The 18,890-nt window shown below is 44.3% G+C and overlaps 1 protein-coding gene across 3 annotated transcripts in view; it reads left to right on the forward strand.

Moving 5' to 3' along the window:
• The window catches only part of ASMTL (acetylserotonin O-methyltransferase like), a 122,462-nt gene extending 107,300 nt beyond the window's left edge, over positions 1 to 15,162 (forward strand). For all 3 annotated transcript variants that reach the window (XM_063955692.1, XM_063955690.1, XM_063955691.1), the window contains 4 exons: positions 1,974 to 2,091; positions 5,158 to 5,298; positions 14,298 to 14,420; positions 14,526 to 15,162. In XM_063955692.1, the coding sequence (XP_063811762.1) occupies positions 1,974 to 2,091; positions 5,158 to 5,298; positions 14,298 to 14,420; positions 14,526 to 14,731 (588 nt within the window). In that variant the 3' untranslated portion in view covers positions 14,732 to 15,162. The remainder of the gene's footprint in view (positions 1 to 1,973; positions 2,092 to 5,157; positions 5,299 to 14,297; positions 14,421 to 14,525) is intronic.
• The last annotated feature ends 3,728 nt before the right edge of the window (positions 15,163 to 18,890 follow it).

Genomic DNA, 18,890 nt, shown 5'->3' on the forward strand with positions numbered 1-18,890 from the left:
ACGCCATTTTTTCCCGGGATTTTACCATTCCATCTATTAAAAAAAAAAAAAAATTATATTATTTTTAAAGATATATAAATAATACTTGTGCCTCCAAAAAAGACAAACCAAGTACCTAATCCCTTCTAATATAAATAGATCTGATATTACCAAGAAAAAAAAACACAAAAAAAACATGTTTTAATTTTTTTTTATTGGTTTCACCCTCCAAAGTGTGGCGGATTGAAAATGACGAATTTGCTGTCTAAAAGCACTGTTGTCGAATTTCCAAACTTGAATTGAATACACTTTGGTCGAATTGCAGCACTTGTATCATTGCAGAAAAATCGAATTTGCAAAAAGTCGAATTTCAAAAAGTCGAATTTTGAAAGTCCGTTTTTTTGTCGGAAAGTACTGAATTGCACTGTCGAATTTTTTTTTTTGGCGAAAAATTCCCGAAATTCGACAATTTCGGGAATTCGACCGCAATTGCATATACCCATTAGCCTTTACACGTTTTGGTGTGTATTCGCACACCTCTTTGCTATTTTATAATGAGCAGTTTGACTGTCAGACAGATTTTGTTTGTTTTACAGTTTTTCAGATTTTTCTTGCTCTATGCCAGTGATGGGGAACCTTTGGCACTCCACCTATTGTTGAACTACACATACCAGCATGCCCTGCTACAGTTTTGCTATTTGGCCATGCTAAAACTGTAGCAGGGCATGCTGGGATGTGTAGTTGGAGTGCCAGAGGTTCCCCATCACAGCTCTATGCACAGTATTTGTTTCTGTCATAGCATGATTTGTGCCACTAGAGATCGCTAGAGATTCTTTTTGAGATTTTTGTAGTTGATTAGTTATGGTTAGAGCAGTTAATTGTTGTGTTTTTTATTTTTTCTAATGGGGCATAAATGGAAAAAAAAAACTACATAGATTATGTCATTGTGGATTTATAACAGTACATAAGGAGATATTTGAACAGATAACATCTTGAAGCAGTCACATGGGTAACAAATAGTAAATACTGGGAGGCCAGTATCTATTATAGCCTTCTAGACTTGGGGGCCGAGTCAGACCCTGTCGCAGATGTGCTAAAATCGCTATGACGCGATTTCTGCGCATATTCCGGTACGCGCATGTGCAAGGTCCTAAACTGCGTTCTCTTCAGAACGCAATTTAAGACCTGGAAGGGGGCGGGAATGGGGTATCAACGCCGTGTTTTGTGGCCTTAAATGTTCCATTTTGGGTGCGCAGTCCGGACAACGCAGTCATGCCTGGACCATTTGTGGGGCGGGACATGGCGGCTGCGTGACCTTACATGCAGCCGCTGCGACTCTTAAAATGGTGGGTAGCCATCTGCCTTCACAGCTAGGCTGCACAGACAGAGGGCTACTCGAAACGCGCAAAAGCGCAATGCTTTTGCATGTGTGCGGGGGAGGCAGGATCCAGCATGCGGGGCGGACTTGCCCTGTGCTGGACGTCCCCCCGCATGTCAGAGAAATTGATCATAGATGTGTTTTCTTGCACATCTACGATCCGGTCTGATTTAGGCCCTAGTATCGAACTGTTCCAAAAATGTGCCAGAATAATGCAGTAACACATTACTATAAATCTGCCTCTGTCAGTGTAAGTTTTGGACCTATAACTTTTCTAGTCGACCCTTTTGTTTTAATGCTGACCTGCCATAGTAAAGTTTTGTGTCCCCCCCCCCCAAATAAAAAAAATAAACATAATTCCATTTAAAGTGAAATAGCCATTCTTGGTTTACTTATTTGTTTATAACTATACCATGTTTGCGAAAAACAAATGTTATAATAAGCACTATTTACAGCCTGGCTTTGGTGCAGTCATCCTTGAGAAACACTTTCATGAGGCAAATGTATAAAGACCTAAAAGAGTACGTAGCCTTTTTTTACTTGTTGCTTGATTTATTTTTACTCTGCCATTAGTGTTTTTATGAAAAAAGCCAATATTTTATTTGTTTATTACAAGGGATCTGAAGTCAAGGAGCGCTTCATGAGGGCGATGCACTGCATGCTTAAAATCACCGCAAGAGATATAGCAACAGCATTTGACCTTTCCAAGTACCCTTCCGTGTGCGACCTAGGAGGTATGGTTTATGTTCTTGTGTTTTGTGCGGGACATACAGTACTGTGCAAATATTTTAGACAGATGTGGAAAACATGCTACTAAGTAACAATGCTTTTAAAAATATAAGTGTAAATAATTTATTTTTATCAATTAACAAAATGCAAAGTGAATGAAAAGAGAAATTAAACCAAATCAATATTTGGTGTGACCACCCTTTCCCTTCAAAACAGCATCAATTCTTCTAGGTACACTTGCACACGGTTTTTGAAGGAACTCGGCAGGGAGGTTGTTCTCTTGGAGAACTAACCACAGATCTTCTAAGGATGTAGGCTTGCTCAAATCATTCTGTCTCTTCATGTAACACCAGACAGACTTGTTGATGTTGAGATCAGGGTTCTGTGGGGTCCATATCATCACGTCCAGGACTCCTTGTTCTTCTTTATGCTGAAAATATTTCTTAATGATGTTGGCTGTATATTTGGGGATGTTGCCCTGCTGCAGAATACATTTGGAGCCAATCAGATGCCTCCCTGATGGTATTGCATGATGGATAAGTACCTGCTTGTATTTCTTAGCATTGAGGACACCATCATGACAAAATCCTTAACTCCATTTGCTAAAATGCAGCACCAAACTTGCAAGGAACTTCCACCATGCTTCACTGTTGCCTGCAGACACTCATTATTGTACCGCTCTCTAGCCCTTCGGCAAACAAACTGCCTTCTGTTACATCCACACATTTCAGATTTTGACTTATCTGTCCAGAGCACCTGCTATCATTTTTCTGCACTTCAGGTCCTTTATTTTCATGCATAGTTGAGTCATTTGGCCTTGTTTCCACGTTAAAGGTATTGTTTTTTGGCCATAATTCTTCCATGAAGACCACTTCTGGCCAGACTTTGCAGTAGATGGGTGTACCTGGGTCCTACTGGTTTTTACCAGTTCTGAGTGGATGGCACTGCTGGACATCTTTTGATTTTGAAGGAAAGTAAGAGTGATGTGTCTTTTATCTGTTGCATTAAGTTTCTATGGCCAACCGCCGTGTCTACAGTCCTCAGCGGTACCTGTTTCTTTGTGCTTCAATGAGAAGTACAGGCAGGTACTTATTCATCATGCAATACTATCAGGGAGTCATCTGGCTCCAAATTTAGTCTGCTGCAGGACAACGATCCCAAACATACAGCCAATGTCATTAAGAACTACTGTATCGTCAATAGAACAAGGAGTCATGGAAGTGATGATATGGCCCCCACAGTGCCCTGATCTCACCATCTTCAAGTCTGTCTGGGATTACATGAAGAGACAGAAGCATTTGAGCGAGCCTACATCCACAGAAGATCTGTGGTTAGTTCTTAAAGATTTTTGGAACAACCTCCCTGCCGAGTTCCTTCAAAAACAGCGTGCAAGTGTACCTAGAGAAACTGGTACTGGTTTGAAGGCAAAGGGTGGTCACACTAAATATTTATTTGATTTAGATTTCTTTTCTGTTCATTTACTTTGCACTTTGTTAATTGATAAAAAAATAAACTATTAAGACTTCTTTTTTTGAAAACATTCATACATTGGAGGATTTTTTCCATGCCTACCTAAAACTTTTGCATAATAATGTATACAGGGGGTCATTCCGACCCAATCGCTCGCTGCAGTTTATAGCAGAGCAGCGATCTGGTCGGAACTGCGCATGCGCCGGCGCTGAAGTGCACCGGCGCATGCCAGCCGTCGTTGCCTAGCATTCGCCTCTAAGGCAGAAGCGGTCGCCGGGCGGGAGGGGGCTACGCGGGAGGGGGCTGGGCGGCGGCGTCAAGCTGCCGTTTAGGGGGCGCGGTCCGGCCAACGCAATCGTGGACGGACCGTTGGGGGGGCTGGCTGCGGCGGCTGCATGACATCACATGCAGCCGCTGCGACCCGGGGCAGCGAAGATGTTCTCCCGGCCAGCCGCAGGAGCTGCGCTGGCTGGGAGTAACTCCTGAGATGCAAAAGCATCGCCGCTGTGCGATGCTTTTGCATTTCTGCAGGGGGTGGGGGTGGCACTGACATGCGGGGCGGACTAACCCTGTGCTGGGCGTCCCCCCGCATGTCTGTGCCTGATCGTAGCTGTGCTAAATTTAGCACAGCTACGATCAACTCGGAATGACCTCCATAGTCACAAACCAAAGGCCAAGAAAGAGTATGATGAGATATTTTGTGAATGAAATGTTCAGTTTTGCACAGTCTTTGGAAATTATTGCAGTGGAATATGCTGCGCTACTGTATATAAGAAACTGTAAATAAATGTAAAAATATCCATCACACACAATGTACACCTTTAGCGGAGTCCCCTCCTCCAAATCTCTTCTGGGATGAGGCTACAGGCCCTGCAGCTCTAACACAAGTAATGAAATTTAGTTGAATGCTATGCGAAATACCACCGGGTAATGAGTGCCCAGAGCTATTCATTTGTCTGCATAGCACGCAGCTCTTGTCAGTTTACCGCATTTAATGCCCGGCTTTTAGTAGCAGTAAACAGCATTTCACAGCTTAAGTCCTGGGTACGATGCTGTTGGCACATGCGGTAAGCCTGCAACTAGTTTCATCGGATTTATTCTTGCACCTCAGGAGGGTGCAAGCAGAAATCATCTAGTCCCTGGTTTGCGGCGCTATTCAACATAACATTCAATTAAATTGCCCCTTGGACAGAAGACTGTTATCTAGGCTGCAGGATACCTGTGTACTGTTTAAATATTGAGCAGGACTTTGAATTTCCCACATCATTCTTGTTGACCGCTTTATCAGCTGTAAGCAGCTGCAATCTGCCAACAGTAGAAGGTTGCAAGGTGGGCACCCATGCTGAAAAGGGTACATAGGAGAATGTGGGCCTTATTAGCAAGGGCTGTAAAAAAAAAACAGAGGTAGTAGTTTTTAAATGCTAATAAATTATGGATGGTACAAGTAAATGAAGTACATTCGCTGGTTGTAAGAGAGAAAAAATACTGCCTTTAGTAACTATAAGCTCACTTTGCTAATTCATTGTACACCTCTCTTAAGAAGAAACTAATATATTTAAAAATAAATTGGATAACTATTTGAACTGTTCATTTTTTTATAGGCTGCACCGGTGCCCTTGCTCATGAATTGGTTCAGATATACCCAGAAATGAGAGTCAATGTATTTGATCTACCTGAAGTTATTAAAAATATTTCTCCTTTCCAGCCTGCAAAATTGTCCAGTCATGTGACATTTACTTCAGGTAAGGCTGTTTTTTTTGGAATACAGACAATCAGTATACATGTCCAACACTGTTGCTTATCCTAAGATGTATAGGTATGTAGGTTGTAAGCTATGTTGGGGCTGAGACTGATGCGGATACTTGAATATTGGTGGTCATTCCGAGTTGTTCGCTCGTTGCCATTTTTCGCAATGCAGCGATTAGGTGGAAAATGTGCATGCGCATGGTACGCAGCGCGCATGCGCTAAGTAATTTAACACAAAACTTTGGAGATTTACACAAGCTCGAGCAACGTTTTTTGATCGCTCGAGTGATCGTAGTGTGATTGACAGGAAGTTTCTGGGCGGAAACTGGACGTTTTCAGGGAGTGTGCTAAAAAAACGCTGGCGTGCCAGGTAAAAACGCAGGAGTGGCTGGAGAAATGGGGGAGTGGCTGGCCGAACGCAGGGCGTGTTTGTGACTTCAAACCAGGAACTAAACGGACTTAGGTGATCGCAATCTAGGAGTAAGTTTGGAGCTACTCAGAAACTGCAAGGAATTATTTAGTAACAGTTCTGCTACTCTTTCGTTCGCTATTCTGCTAAGCTAAGATACACTCCCAGAGGGCGGCGGCCTAGCGTTTGCAATGCTGCTAAAAGCAGCTAGCGAGCGAACAAGTCGGAATGAGGGCCATTATCTATAAAACACTGCATAATATTTAACAGCTATGTAAAAATGTTATTAAATGTTTTATTTGAAATGCCTTGTTTTGGTGACCAGGTGTTGTGTGGTTCCTACTGTATGTAAATAAATGATTTGATTTAAACAAACCCAATCCTGCTATAAATACTTAAGATCTGCCATAAATCTGTTTGTACTGACCAGCTATCCGGCACCTCGGACCACCTAAATTGCACATTTTTCCTTTCACCCCATATAGGTGTGCACACAGATACTGGGATACTGTCATTATCTGTGATGTGCACAGCCACATATTGGCGTAAATGTATGAAGGGTCGGTATTTGGGGGAGGGAGAGGCGCGCTGATACCACTTCCCCCCCCCCCCCTCCCCTCCCCCATGTATTACAGCGAATGTGTGCAGTACATGAAAGGGGCACCCTTGTCCTTATCGACGCTACTATCTAAAAGATAGCATGCCGATGTGCAGGGCAATGTAAGAACTGTCGGTGGCACAGATACCTGCAGCTATCTTTTTCGACAGCTGTAGGTGTCGTTGCCCTATCTCCACAGCAGAGACATCGCTGTACCTGGCTGTGGCGGCTGCCGGCTCTGGGTTGCATGTGAGATCTTGCCCATGCGCACAAAGGGCCATTCAGCATGGATCGTAGTTGTGCGAAAAATCACAAATCTATGAACCATCTCACTGACATGCGGAGGGACGCCCGCCCAGCACAGGGCAAGTCCGCCCCGCATTCTGGGTCCTGACCCCCCACCCCCCGCAAACATGCAAAAGCATTGCACGGTGGCAATGCTTTCACATGTTTAGGATAACCCTCTGCCTATGCAGCCTAGCTGCAAAGGCAGGCAGCTACCCGCCATGTTTCGGGTCGCACCAGCTGTGTGTGACATCACGCAGCCACCGCGACCCGCCCCACAAACGGTCCAGACACTCCTGTGTTGTCCGAACCGCGCCTCCCCTCCCACCCCGCGTATGCCTCTGCCTGTCAATCAGGCAGAGACGTTTGCAGATGTGAGATCTCGTTGCATCACACAGTGTGCGCATGTACAGTGTGGCTTCTGCGCATGCACACACTGCACTGGGCTTCAGCATGCGAACGCTGTCACAGCAGCATTCCATGCTGAATTAGAACTTAAAGCCGGCCAGGCAGGGTTACACAGCATATCAGCACTAAGCTCAAGTTAAAATGACTAACTGTCCTTTTTTTCTTATGCGACTGTCATGAGACAGTTTGTATTCAAATTCTACATCAGAACAAATGTAACTTCTAAAGGTGTAAAAGGTTCTCTCTTCACCTGCCACTTCCTTTATAAAAGTTTACCATGTTGCGTACAGAGTATCGGTTTCTCTGGGTGTGAATGGGAAGAAGTGAATTGATGTTGCATCTGTGTTTTATGTTCCAGAGAAAAAAAATGAGGAATTATCAATTATTCAGAAAAAGGAAGTTGCATAAGTCTGTACATTTGTTTGGCTTCTCAATTTCCTAATAAAATAATGGCAATGGCTATCATAATTTATGTATTTCACATGCTTTCAGGTAATCATTATTTCTCTAACATCCTAGGGGATACTGGGATGGTATTAGTACCATGGGGTGTATAGATTGGATCCATTGGAGCCTAGCACTTTAAAAAATGTGTGCTGGTTCCTCCCCTCTATGCTCCTCCTGCAGACTCTGTTTAGAAAAATGTGCCCAAGGAGCCAGGTGCATTCTCTGGAGCTCCAGAGAGTTTTCTTCAAAACTTTAGTTTGTTATTTTCAAGCAGCACTGGCTGGCACCAGTCTGCCTGCGTCGTGGGACTTAGGGGGGGACCAAACCAACCTCTTACAGGGTTAAGATCCTGAGGTGTTGTTTCGCATTACCCCCAGGGTGTGCGCGCACTCCCAACAGAATGCCGGACACCCCTAACAGTGCTGAAGACACTGGTACGATGAGTACAGAAACCGGGGTCGCGGATAGCAGGTCCCAGTTATTATGGCGGCATAAGGGTGCGGCGGTCACGCGGCGCTGCAGGCTGTGGTGCCTGCTGCATATCCACAGACGCACAGGTGCAGTAAAGGGGTTTTAATCCCGTTTTCGATGCATGAATAATGAAAGCCAGTATTAATATCTTGCAGGGACCATGCGCCATTGAGGGGGCGGGGCTTTCAGGAGAGCGGGACCAGCAGTTTAGAAGGCACCATTTCTAGCTGCATCAGACTCCAGGCTGCATGCAGGGAAGCACTGCTCCAAGGACACTCTGAAAACACCTTGTACTGGTACCAAAAGGGTTGTAGAAAGGGGGGAGCAATATATATTGAAAGTGAAACTAGTTTCCTTATCTAAGGCTCTAGTTTATGCCCGGCAAAGCATTGCTTTAGCTGTTGAGGCATAGTGTGCTGGTTCTATCCCTCTCTGTGTCACTCCATACAGGCTGTTTGGGGTTTTGTGTTATATCACTGGTACCGTGTTATTTCACTGCTATTGTGTATGTGTTCTGCTGTATAAATGTCATGCAAAAAGGCTGTATGTCCCTCATATAGCACAACGTTTTCCACTTCTCCTGATGGATCTCTGCTGTGTACTCAGTGCCCTCCACCCTCTCAGGGGAGTAGCACCCAGGAACCCGCATGGCTGGATTCTTTTAAAGGAATGATATCTAATATTAATGCTGAATTGGCTACTGCGAGGCAGGAAAGACAACGGCTTAAAAAAATCTGTGGATGATTTTTTTAGTTCATACTTCTGACCACAGACCGTCTTCTGTGTTCCCCTTTTGGTTTCACAGAAATGCACACTCCCACAGGTCCTCCAATCTGACTCGGAAACTGACATGCCAGATTTGGAAGATGGAGAAGTAGATGGGGACAAAGGTGACATTACTCTGTCTCAGGGTGTAGAAGCCCTAATATATTCTATCAGGGAGGTCTTCAATATCCTAGATAAAGAGGCAAAACCTGATGAAGAGTCGTTTTATATTGTGAAGCCTAAATCTACTGCCACAATTCCTGTCTCAAAGGAATTAAACACTCTTTTTAAGGAGACATGGGTTCAACCTGACAAAAAGTTTAAAACCCCTAAGCAGTTACTAACCTCTTTCCCTTTTCCTCCTAAGGATAGAAAAGTGTGGGAAAATCCACCTACTGTGGATACTTCAGTCTCCAGGCTGTCACGAAAGTTTGTACTGCCTGTACCTGGGGCTATCTGCCTGAAAGATCCTGCGGATCGTAAAATTGAAACTACGCTTAAATCCATTTAAACTGGGGTGGGAGTAGCATAGAGACCCACCATTGCTTGTGGTTGGATCACTAGGACCATGGTCAAATGGTCTGGCAATATAATTGAATGGTTTAACACTGTGCCTCAGGATGAGATCCTAATTCTTCATGAGTGAGGCAATCGAGGAGATAGGCCTCATTAAAGCCCGCTCCATGGCCATGGCAGTATCGGCTCGCAGGGCACTGTGGCTGTGACAATGGACAGCGGATGCTGATTCCAAAAAAGGCGCTGAGAATCTTTCCTTCACGGGAGATGCCTTGTTTGGTGAGGAACTAAACAAGCAGATTTCGGCAGGCAATTCCACCTATATGCTGTTTGCAGCTCCTCTGGCTAGAAAACCTTACCCGGCCCCTCTTTACAGTCCTTTCGTGTGGCCAGGTTTCGAGGTAGGGCCAGCGGTGCCTCAAATGCAGCTAGAGGAACACGTGGAAAATCTCGTAGACCAGAGGCCGCTGGATCCCTGGACCAGGCATCCGGTTCCTCCTCCACTAAGCCCGTGTGATGGTTGGCCCCAGCTATCAGGTGGGTGCTCGACTACAATATTTTGCCTCGGTTTGGGCAGAATCCTACTGGGACCCTTGGGTAATAGACCTAATATCCCAGGGTTACTGGTTGGAATTTCAAGCACCCCCATCTCGCAGATTCTTCAGGTCGGGCTTACCAGCTTCACCTGTAGCAAGAGTTACCTTGCAGGACGCAATTCAAAAACTGCTACAAACACAGGTTATTGTTCCAGTCCCTCCTCTGTTCCAAAACGGGATTTTATTCAAGCCTATTCGTGGTACCGAAACCTGACGGTTCGGTACGGCCGATCATGAACCTCAAATCTCTGAACCCGTACCTACGTGTATTCAAGTTCAAGATGGAGTCTCTAAGGGCGGTGGTCTCCGGCCTGGAGGAAGGGGAATTCCTGGTATGCCTGGATATCAAGGATGCATACTTACATATCCCGATATGGCTCCCTCATCAGGCTTATCTCAGGTTTGCGTTGCAGGACCGCCACTTCCAGTTTCGGGCCTTGCCCTTTGGCCTATCCACGGCACCGAGGGCGTTCACAAAGGTTATGGCGGAAATTATGCTGCAGCTCCACGTGATGGGAGTGAACATCGTCCCTTACTTGGACGATCTCCTCATAAAGGCGGTGTCCAGAGAGCGACTGTTGCAAGGCATCAACCTGACTACGTGACTTCTTACAGACCACGTGTGGATCCTGAATCTACAGAGGTCACACCTGGAACCATCACAAAAGACTTCAGTTCCTGGGAATTATACTGGACACGGTGTCTCAGAAAGTTTTCCTCCCTATGGACAAAGCCTTGACAATTCAAACTATGGTCCGCTCCGTACTCAAGCCCCACAGGATTTCAATGCACCTTTGCATCCACCTTCTAGGCAAGATGGTGGCCTCCTACGAGGCAATCCAGTACAGAAAGTTTTATGCCCATCCATTTCAACTAGATCTGCTGGACAAATGGTCTGGATCGCATCTTCATATGCACCAGAGGATTTCCCTCTCAGCAAAAGCTAGGATTTCCCTGTTATGGTGGTTGCAGGTCTCTCACCTGGTGGAAGGTTGATGGTCCGGGATCCAGTCTTGTATTCTGTTGACAACCGATGCGAGCCTCTGCGGGTGGGGTGCTGTAACCCAAGGGGCTCAGTTCCAAGGAAGATGGTCGCGTCAGGAGTCCTCCCTTCCGATAAACATTCTTGAACTCAGGGCGATTTACGATGACCTTCTACAGGCCGCCTCTCTGCTCCAATATCAGGCCAGTTGGACAACACCATGGCGATGGTGTACATAAATCAACAGAGAGGAACAAAAAGCAGAGCCGCAATGCGAGAGGTGTTCAGGATACTCCTTTGGGCAGAAACCAACGCATGGGCCATGTCAACCGTGTTAATTTCGGGAGTGGACAACGGGGAAGCAGACTTCCTCAGCAGACACGATCTCCACCCAGGGGAATGTGGCCTTCACCCTCGGGTTTTACAACAGCTGGTTCATCGGTGGGGTTGCCCGCTGATAGACATGATTGCTTCTCTGCTCAACAAGAAGCTGTCGCTACAGTTCCCGAACGAGGGATCCGCAAGCTGCAGCGTGGATGCCCTGACGGCACCGTGGACTCACCAGTTCATATATCTCCTCCCTCCCAATTCCTCTCATTCCCTGGGTTCTGAAAAGACTCAAAAAGGAATGCATTCAAGCAATTCTGATTGCCCCGGATTGGCCTCGTCGAGCCTGGTATGCTGACCTCCTAACCTTGTCCCTCAACGAGCCCTAGCTTCTGCCGCTTCGAAAAGATCTTCTCCAGCTAGGGCCGTTCGTCTATCCAGACTTACTGCGGCTACGTTTAACGGCATGGTAGTTGAGAGGGGGATTCTTGCTAGAAAAGGACTTCCCTCCAGGGTGGTCTTGACTATGGTTCAGGCCCAAAAGGTGGTCACGTCAAAGCATTACCACCGAATTTGGAGGAAATATTTTTCTTGGTGTGAGGGTAGAAAATATTCTACTTTGGAATTTCAACTTGGCCGTTTCCTGCTGTTCTTGCAGGCAGGCATGGATATGGGCCTACGGTTAGGCTCCATCAAAGTTCAGATATCTGCCTTGTCCATATTCTTCCAGAAACAGTTGCCTGTGATTCCGGAGGTACAGATGTTCTTAAAAGGTGTCATTCGCATTCAACCACCCTTTGTCCCTCCCACAGCTCCATGGGATCTCAACGTGGTCCTGACTTTTATCCAGTCGTACTGGTTTGCACTTTTACACAGGATGGACTTGAAATATCTTACTTGGATGACTGCCATGTTGCTGGCATTGGCCTCTGTGAGGCGTGTGTTGGAATTTGGGGTTTTATCCTGTAAGAGCCCTAATTTGCTATTCCATGAGGATAGGGTGGAGCTTAGGACTCACCCGCACTTTTTGCCCGAAAGTGGTGTCAGCTTTTCACATAAATCAACCGTTAGTGGGTCCGGTGATATCTGACACGTTGGTTGCTCCAAAGTCCCTGGACAAGGTTCGGGCTTTGAGGATTTACATCAAGAGGACAGCTCGCCACAGAAAGACTGACTCACTCTTTGTCCTTTTACGACGCTACCAAGATTGGATGTCCTGCTTCCAAGCAGTCCATTGCTCATTGGATCAGGATGACTATCCAACAGGCTTATTCTTCGGCAGCGTTGCCACTGCCGAGTTCTATTCAGGCCCACTCCCCTAGGTCGGTGGATTCTTCCTGGGCGGCTGCCCGTGGTGTCTCAGCCTTTCAGTTGTGCCGATCAGCTATTTGGTCTGGTTCGAAAACGTTTGTGAAGTTCGATACCTTGGTCTGTGACGACCTTCAGTTTGGTCAATCGGTTTTGCAGGGTTCTCAGCACTCTCCCACCCGGTCTGAAGTTCCCCATGGTACTAAGACCATCCCAGTATCCCCTAAGACGTTAGAGAAAATAGGAATTTAATACCTACTGGTAATTCCTTTTCTCGTAGTCCGTAGGGAATACTGGGCCAGAGCCGGCCCTAACGTATATGATGCCCTAGGCAAGATTTTGGCTGGTGCCTCCTAGCACCACCGCTAGTTCCGTCTCTGACAGTGCACCCCTTTCCCAGAACCATCACCCCTCACTCATAGCAGTCCTTATGTTAAGATTTCCTACCCCCTATATTTTAAATCGTAACAGTGTGGACATTCAGCGCACAGCCCAAAAAGGGGCGTGTTTTTACTGGCAAGGGGCATGGCCACACAATAGTACCCCCAATTCAAATTGCACCACACAGTACTGCAACTTTATTCACATTATATCATGCGATAGTGTCCCTAATTCACGTTATATCACACAGTAGTACCACTATACCTTATATACATTACTTCTCACAGTAGTGCCCCTTATTCACATTACATCACACTAAATTGCCCCGTACTCACATTATACCACACAGTAGTGCCCTTTCTATAAATTACACCACTCAGAGCACCTTGCAATGCCTTTATACGCATAATACCACACAGTAATGCCCCTTGCACATATGACACACGTTATTAATGTCCTTATAAACATTACACATTATGACAACCTTTATTAATGCCTTATACACATAATGTCCCCTACACATATGCTGCACATTATTAAGGCCCTTATACACATAAAGACACATATAATGTGCGTCATATGTGTAAGGGACATTATTAATGCCCTTATACACGTAATGAGACATAGTGCCCCTTACACATTTGCTGTACATTATTAATGCATTTTTACACGACACACATAATGCTCCTTACACATACAGTATGCCAAACACTACTGCATAATCAACCCACTCACACACTGCATTCACACGGCCGCTAACACTGTGACATCTTCTTCTACTTGGATACAGATGTGTCCTCATAAATCTTGCCTCAATACTAATGTTGGGAGCCTTTTTTTTTTTTTTTTTAAAGAAAATGCATCTTATTTGCATTGCTATGTGGCTAGGATACACAAGCAGCTTCTGCTGATTAAAATGATATGCAGCATGTCTATAAACTGTGTGAGACTGTGGCTGTATCTGCATATGAAATATAGGCATGCCGCATATATAGGCAGAATATAGGCATGCCGCATATCATTTTAATCAGCAGAAGCTGCTGATGCCCATACCAAATGTCCTAGGCATTTACTTAGTTTACCTATGCCTAGGGCTGGCTCTGCGCCCGACTCAGTGCTTCGTGTTCCTGCTTACATAGTTGTAAGTTTCTTGGTTGGGTCTGCTGTTTGCTGTTCCTGTTCTGGGTAGCTTTGCTATCCTTGGTTATTGTTGTGTGTTGGTTCGTTGCCTAACCGCTATTCTTGACTATTTTCCTTCTCTCAAAGTATGTCCGTCTCCTCTGGCACAGTTTTCCTAGACTGAGTCTGCAGGACTCCAGAGAGGGGAGGAACCAGCACACACTGAAGATTTCTTAAAGTGCCAAGCTCCAATGGATCCAATCTATACCCCATGGTACTAATACCATCCCAGTATCCCCTATGGACTACGAGAAAAGGAATTACCTGTAGGTATTAAATTCCTATTTTAACCCTATCGGCTGCTGTTTTGCCTGTTGTAATAGGTAACTTCTTAGAAGATGCTCTTCCTGAGGCTGATCTGTACATCCTATCAAGGGTCTTGCATGATTTGCCAGATGCAAAATTAAACCACATTTTGAAGAAGTTATCGGTAGCTTGTTGTCCAGGTAAAAATACATAGGTAACAAATATACAACATAGCGGTTACATCTTCATATAATTATTTATATTTTTTATTATTATTATGATAAATATGCTATTACTTCTTGTAGGCAGGAAAGCCTTGCTTATTGCAGAAATTGTTCTCGATGAAGACAAAAAGGAACCACGAGCACTGTTACAAGCCCTCAGCATGAGTGACGGGAAGCAGAGAAGTGGAACAGAATACAAGAAACTTCTAGGAAGTCATGGATTTAATAGTGTGGAAATCAAGAAAACAGGAAATTTACTAGATGCAATACTAGCTATAAAAAGATAATTGTTTTTAGTTAGGCTTGTCAGCGGAATTCAATTAGCAATGGTAGATTACCACGGGCTAATTAATTCCCTGGTTCTATACAATTAGCCTTAAAGCCAGGAGTTATCAGCAGGTCGAACAAAAAAGTCCTCAATCTCGGGGATTAACAGGTGCCACAATCCTGTTAACACACACATTTGTGAGCTTTTTACAGATCTTGTGTGTTTACGGCCATTAACAAGTTAAGTTAACAGGTGTTAACAATGATATTGGCAGAAATTGGTAGTGCACTTGAATGGTCCTAGGCATTAAAGCCCAAGGCTACCTCCCGTTTTCACCTGTGGTAACTTAATTCTCCCTTTAGTCTTTTATATAAGTGGATATTGTCTTTGGAACATATACTGTAATAAATAATTTCCGTAAAAAAGCCAAATAAAATATAAAAAAATTTAGTGTGTGTTTTTTTATAGAAAAGAGTTTCTTTTAGAAAGTTTATTTTTACAAGCAACTTTGTTATAGGTATTTTATTTCAGATTATTCAATATTATAATGGGCAATACAAAAATAAATACACAGGAAAGGAAATGTCAGTATTCTATACATTTTCAAGGTTGAGGTTCCATAAATGTTTACAGTAGATTCAATGGACAGTATTTCAGTATTTTCAAAATACAGATAAAGACTACAATCCATGTAAATTCCACATGTAGAACTTTGTAGACTATTACAGATATATGAAAGTTCAGTTCTTGACAATTACTGCCCTATTAAGAGATTTATATTTGCTATGATATCTTGGGCATATGTAATAGGATCCGAGTTTGCCGGAGGTGCGGGATCTTGGAGGTTTTTTTTTTAAAGCGGCAATCATTTACATGGCAAAACCATGCCTTGTAAATGATTGCCACTTTTCAAAAAAAACGTCCGAGATCGGCCTGCATTCTGCACCTCCGGCAAAATCTGTCCCTATTACGTATGCCCCCTTATCAGAACTGCATTGTCCTATTTCATTGGGAGAAATATACGTCTTACTAAATGGACTGGCTTGCATATATAGGTGTATTTTATCTTTTTATATACAAATATTTAATTAACTGCAAATATATTAAATGTCCCCCCCCACCCCCCTCCCCTAACAGTCATTCATTGTTCGAAAATTATACATTAGCTAAATCTAGAGAAAAAATCACTACGGATTCAAAGGTGCATACACACTAGGTGATATTTTAGACAATAACGCTTATTTTCACCCTTCTGAGCGATATCATTTGTAATATTGGGCAGTGTGTATGCACAATATCGTTAACGATGCGCGCTCCCGCGGGTCATTAATGATACAGGCGTCGCCTCTGCATGCAGCTGAAGTTGGACTATACTGACCAAAACTGCATGTTCGGGGTGGCCGCGGCGTGACGTCACCGAACGATATGGGTAGCAATATCGTCCAGTGTGTATGCTCTATATCGGCTGGCCTTGAGTCAAGGGTCTAGACGATAATGCTCATGGAGCAAATCATCTAGTGTGTACCCACATTAAGTGTCTGCAGACAAATGTTGAGTAGCACAATAGGTCTCATATGAGAAGCACAAAATGGTTGAGGTGTAGTGACCTTTCCTGTTTGGTGATGTCAGATGCCACATTGCATTGGTTGGTGGGGGAGCTGGAGTTTGTAGTGTCCAGTGGTAGAAATTGGATGTGAAGCATGATCCTTCTGCATTGAGCGTATTAAAAATGAGATGAAAAGGTGGTGAACAGTCCTTGCTTTATACAAAAACAATTAGATTTTGCTCCAGTTTTAAGATGGTATAGATTAGGCCTCTTCCTATACATCCCAGTTGCACTTTGTGGCATTTCTTCAAGTGTATTTGAAGTGCCTAGAGGCAAGAGAGCATGAACACAGTTGTGTCCACTTACATCCAGCCTCCTTGCACGTTAAAGAGCCCCCCTAGTCACGCCATGCTGTGACATGACTCTGTAGCAGTGAGCATCTTTATGTGCAACTTTTTCCATTAAAATGCATCTTATTCGTAAAACAGTGCAAATAGGACGCACAAGCAGCTTATGCTGAATAAAATTAAATACAGCAGGCGCTGTGACAGACAGCACATGTGAAATGAAACGCAAGGTTGAGAGAGCTTTGGGGTGAGAGCTTTGGGGTGTGATTATCCACAATGTCATGCATAGGCTGTCAGGGGCAGCGACACTGGCGTGGAGTGGGGGGAGCAGAGGATGGAATGTTTTTGTCCAGAGCAAGGGGAAGGGAGTGGGATAAGCTGCAGCAATGGGTGGAGAAAGAAGAAGCAGTCATGTGCTGGATGGATAGTATTGGGAACAGAATTTCTGGATCCATGTGGAAAAGAACTCTGCTGAAGGGATAAAGCTTTTCTACACTTTATTTTTGACCCACTGAGAGGAGAGTCTGAAGAGGGACACATGCTCGGGTTACACGTGAGATAAGGCCCTCGTTCAGTGTCAAACGCAGACGGACAAAAATAGCAAATGGGCGGTTTGGGGGCGCATGTGCTGTGGTTGCACAGCTTGTGCGTGCATTTGATTGACAGGGATGGTTGTCGGGGGCAGCGCGGTAGTCCGGACAACACAGGCGTGCCCAGACCGTTTTAGAAGCAGCCATGTGACATCACGTGGCCAGTGCAGGGAAAAACAGCACCGGTGCGTCTGCATACAGGGTGGCTAATGCTGCCTGCATTGTAATCTCATTTTTAAATGCGATCACAGCACTGGGCTGCGCTTCTCATGCTGGACAGTAACCAGCATGAGATTTTTTCAGTAGCAGTTTTTGCGATTTAGCAAAAACTGCTACTGATGCTGAATGAGGGCCTAAGTACCTGTGTTGCAACCGTTTGCTGTGATATTTGCTGATAGACTAAGATTTGTGGCTACAGTTAGATAGGGAATTTGTGGGTAGACCTGAATATATTTGCTTTACAACCCTTTTGCAGGACTGTGTTTAGTTTCAGTTTTTGGGACTAATGTGTTAAATGCACAAAAGAAGCCTGCAGTGGAAAGGGTAACGAATGCTAAAGAAGTTAAGCAGTGAAGTTTCATCGGTAAAAATAATTGGTGTGAACAGCCCTACCCCCATTTTGTGAAGTGTCACGGGAGAAGAAATGTTTGATATGTGATCATTACCCATCTGAATTGCATATAATAAGGACTTGCATCTTGGATATTACAGAATATCAAAGATTTGGACATTTGTGACTGCCTTACCGTTATATTGCAGTGTGCAAGCACGTTTGAGTGTGTTAGCAGCTTATGGTAATAGAACACTGTCTATGTAATTAGAGTACTGTCTGGTTTTGTAGTAACAACCAGTGTGTAGGTGATGAAAATTGTGGTAAGTGAGCCAGAGGTATCCCTTGGTTCGATAGGATGGAAAAGGGGGAGACTCCTTCTACCATACAGAAGTTTGTTTTGTATGGATATCTTGTTGTTGGGTTTACTTGTACTGCTCTGACAAGTGGCTGATTACTGCATTATATGACCATTACATGTTTATGCAAATTACAGAGTGTATGAGTTATCTCCCTGTGCCTACTGTATCTTGCATATGTTTTCTTTTATTTATCTCACTGTTACTTTTATATAAAATGTGTAAAAGCAGTAGCTATCCAGGACCCTTTTAATAAATGTACCAGGGTGGCTTTTTCAACAAATCTGTGTGATACATTCCTGTGGTGTTTGTGGTCTAAGCTTGTGTTGGGCAGAGGGTCCCCCAATCTCCCTCTTGTGTTCCCGAAAACTCCCCAAGAAGAGCACATCATGCCAATATTCAGGTGGAGGCAGAGATAAAGAGTTGAAAGGTCAGAAGCATTGGGACAGAGAGAGCTTTAAATACACTCCATACCCAGAAGGTTTGGGTAAAGGGGTGTTACACATAAGAAATGTATGGTTATTCCTGCTACTTCTGAACTGTGAACTATTGTCCAGAATACATCTTTCCTATTGCAATTGGGCAGTAGTGTCATTTGGGGTGCCATCTTTAGTAAACCACCATGGCCCTGTAAGGCTGCTGTTCAGATTTTTGGGTCTCTGCATCCAGTAGTAACTAGGTCCTGACCTACAATGGTCAATACAGTACTTTTATACACATTCCGCTCTTCCTGTTTTACAGTCCTTTTTGTACCTATTCTGGCAGCTTCCTTTAAGATATGGTGGT

This window comes from Pseudophryne corroboree, chromosome 2, assembly GCF_028390025.1.
Source record: "Pseudophryne corroboree isolate aPseCor3 chromosome 2, aPseCor3.hap2, whole genome shotgun sequence".
Lineage (NCBI taxonomy): Eukaryota > Metazoa > Chordata > Amphibia > Anura > Myobatrachidae > Pseudophryne > Pseudophryne corroboree.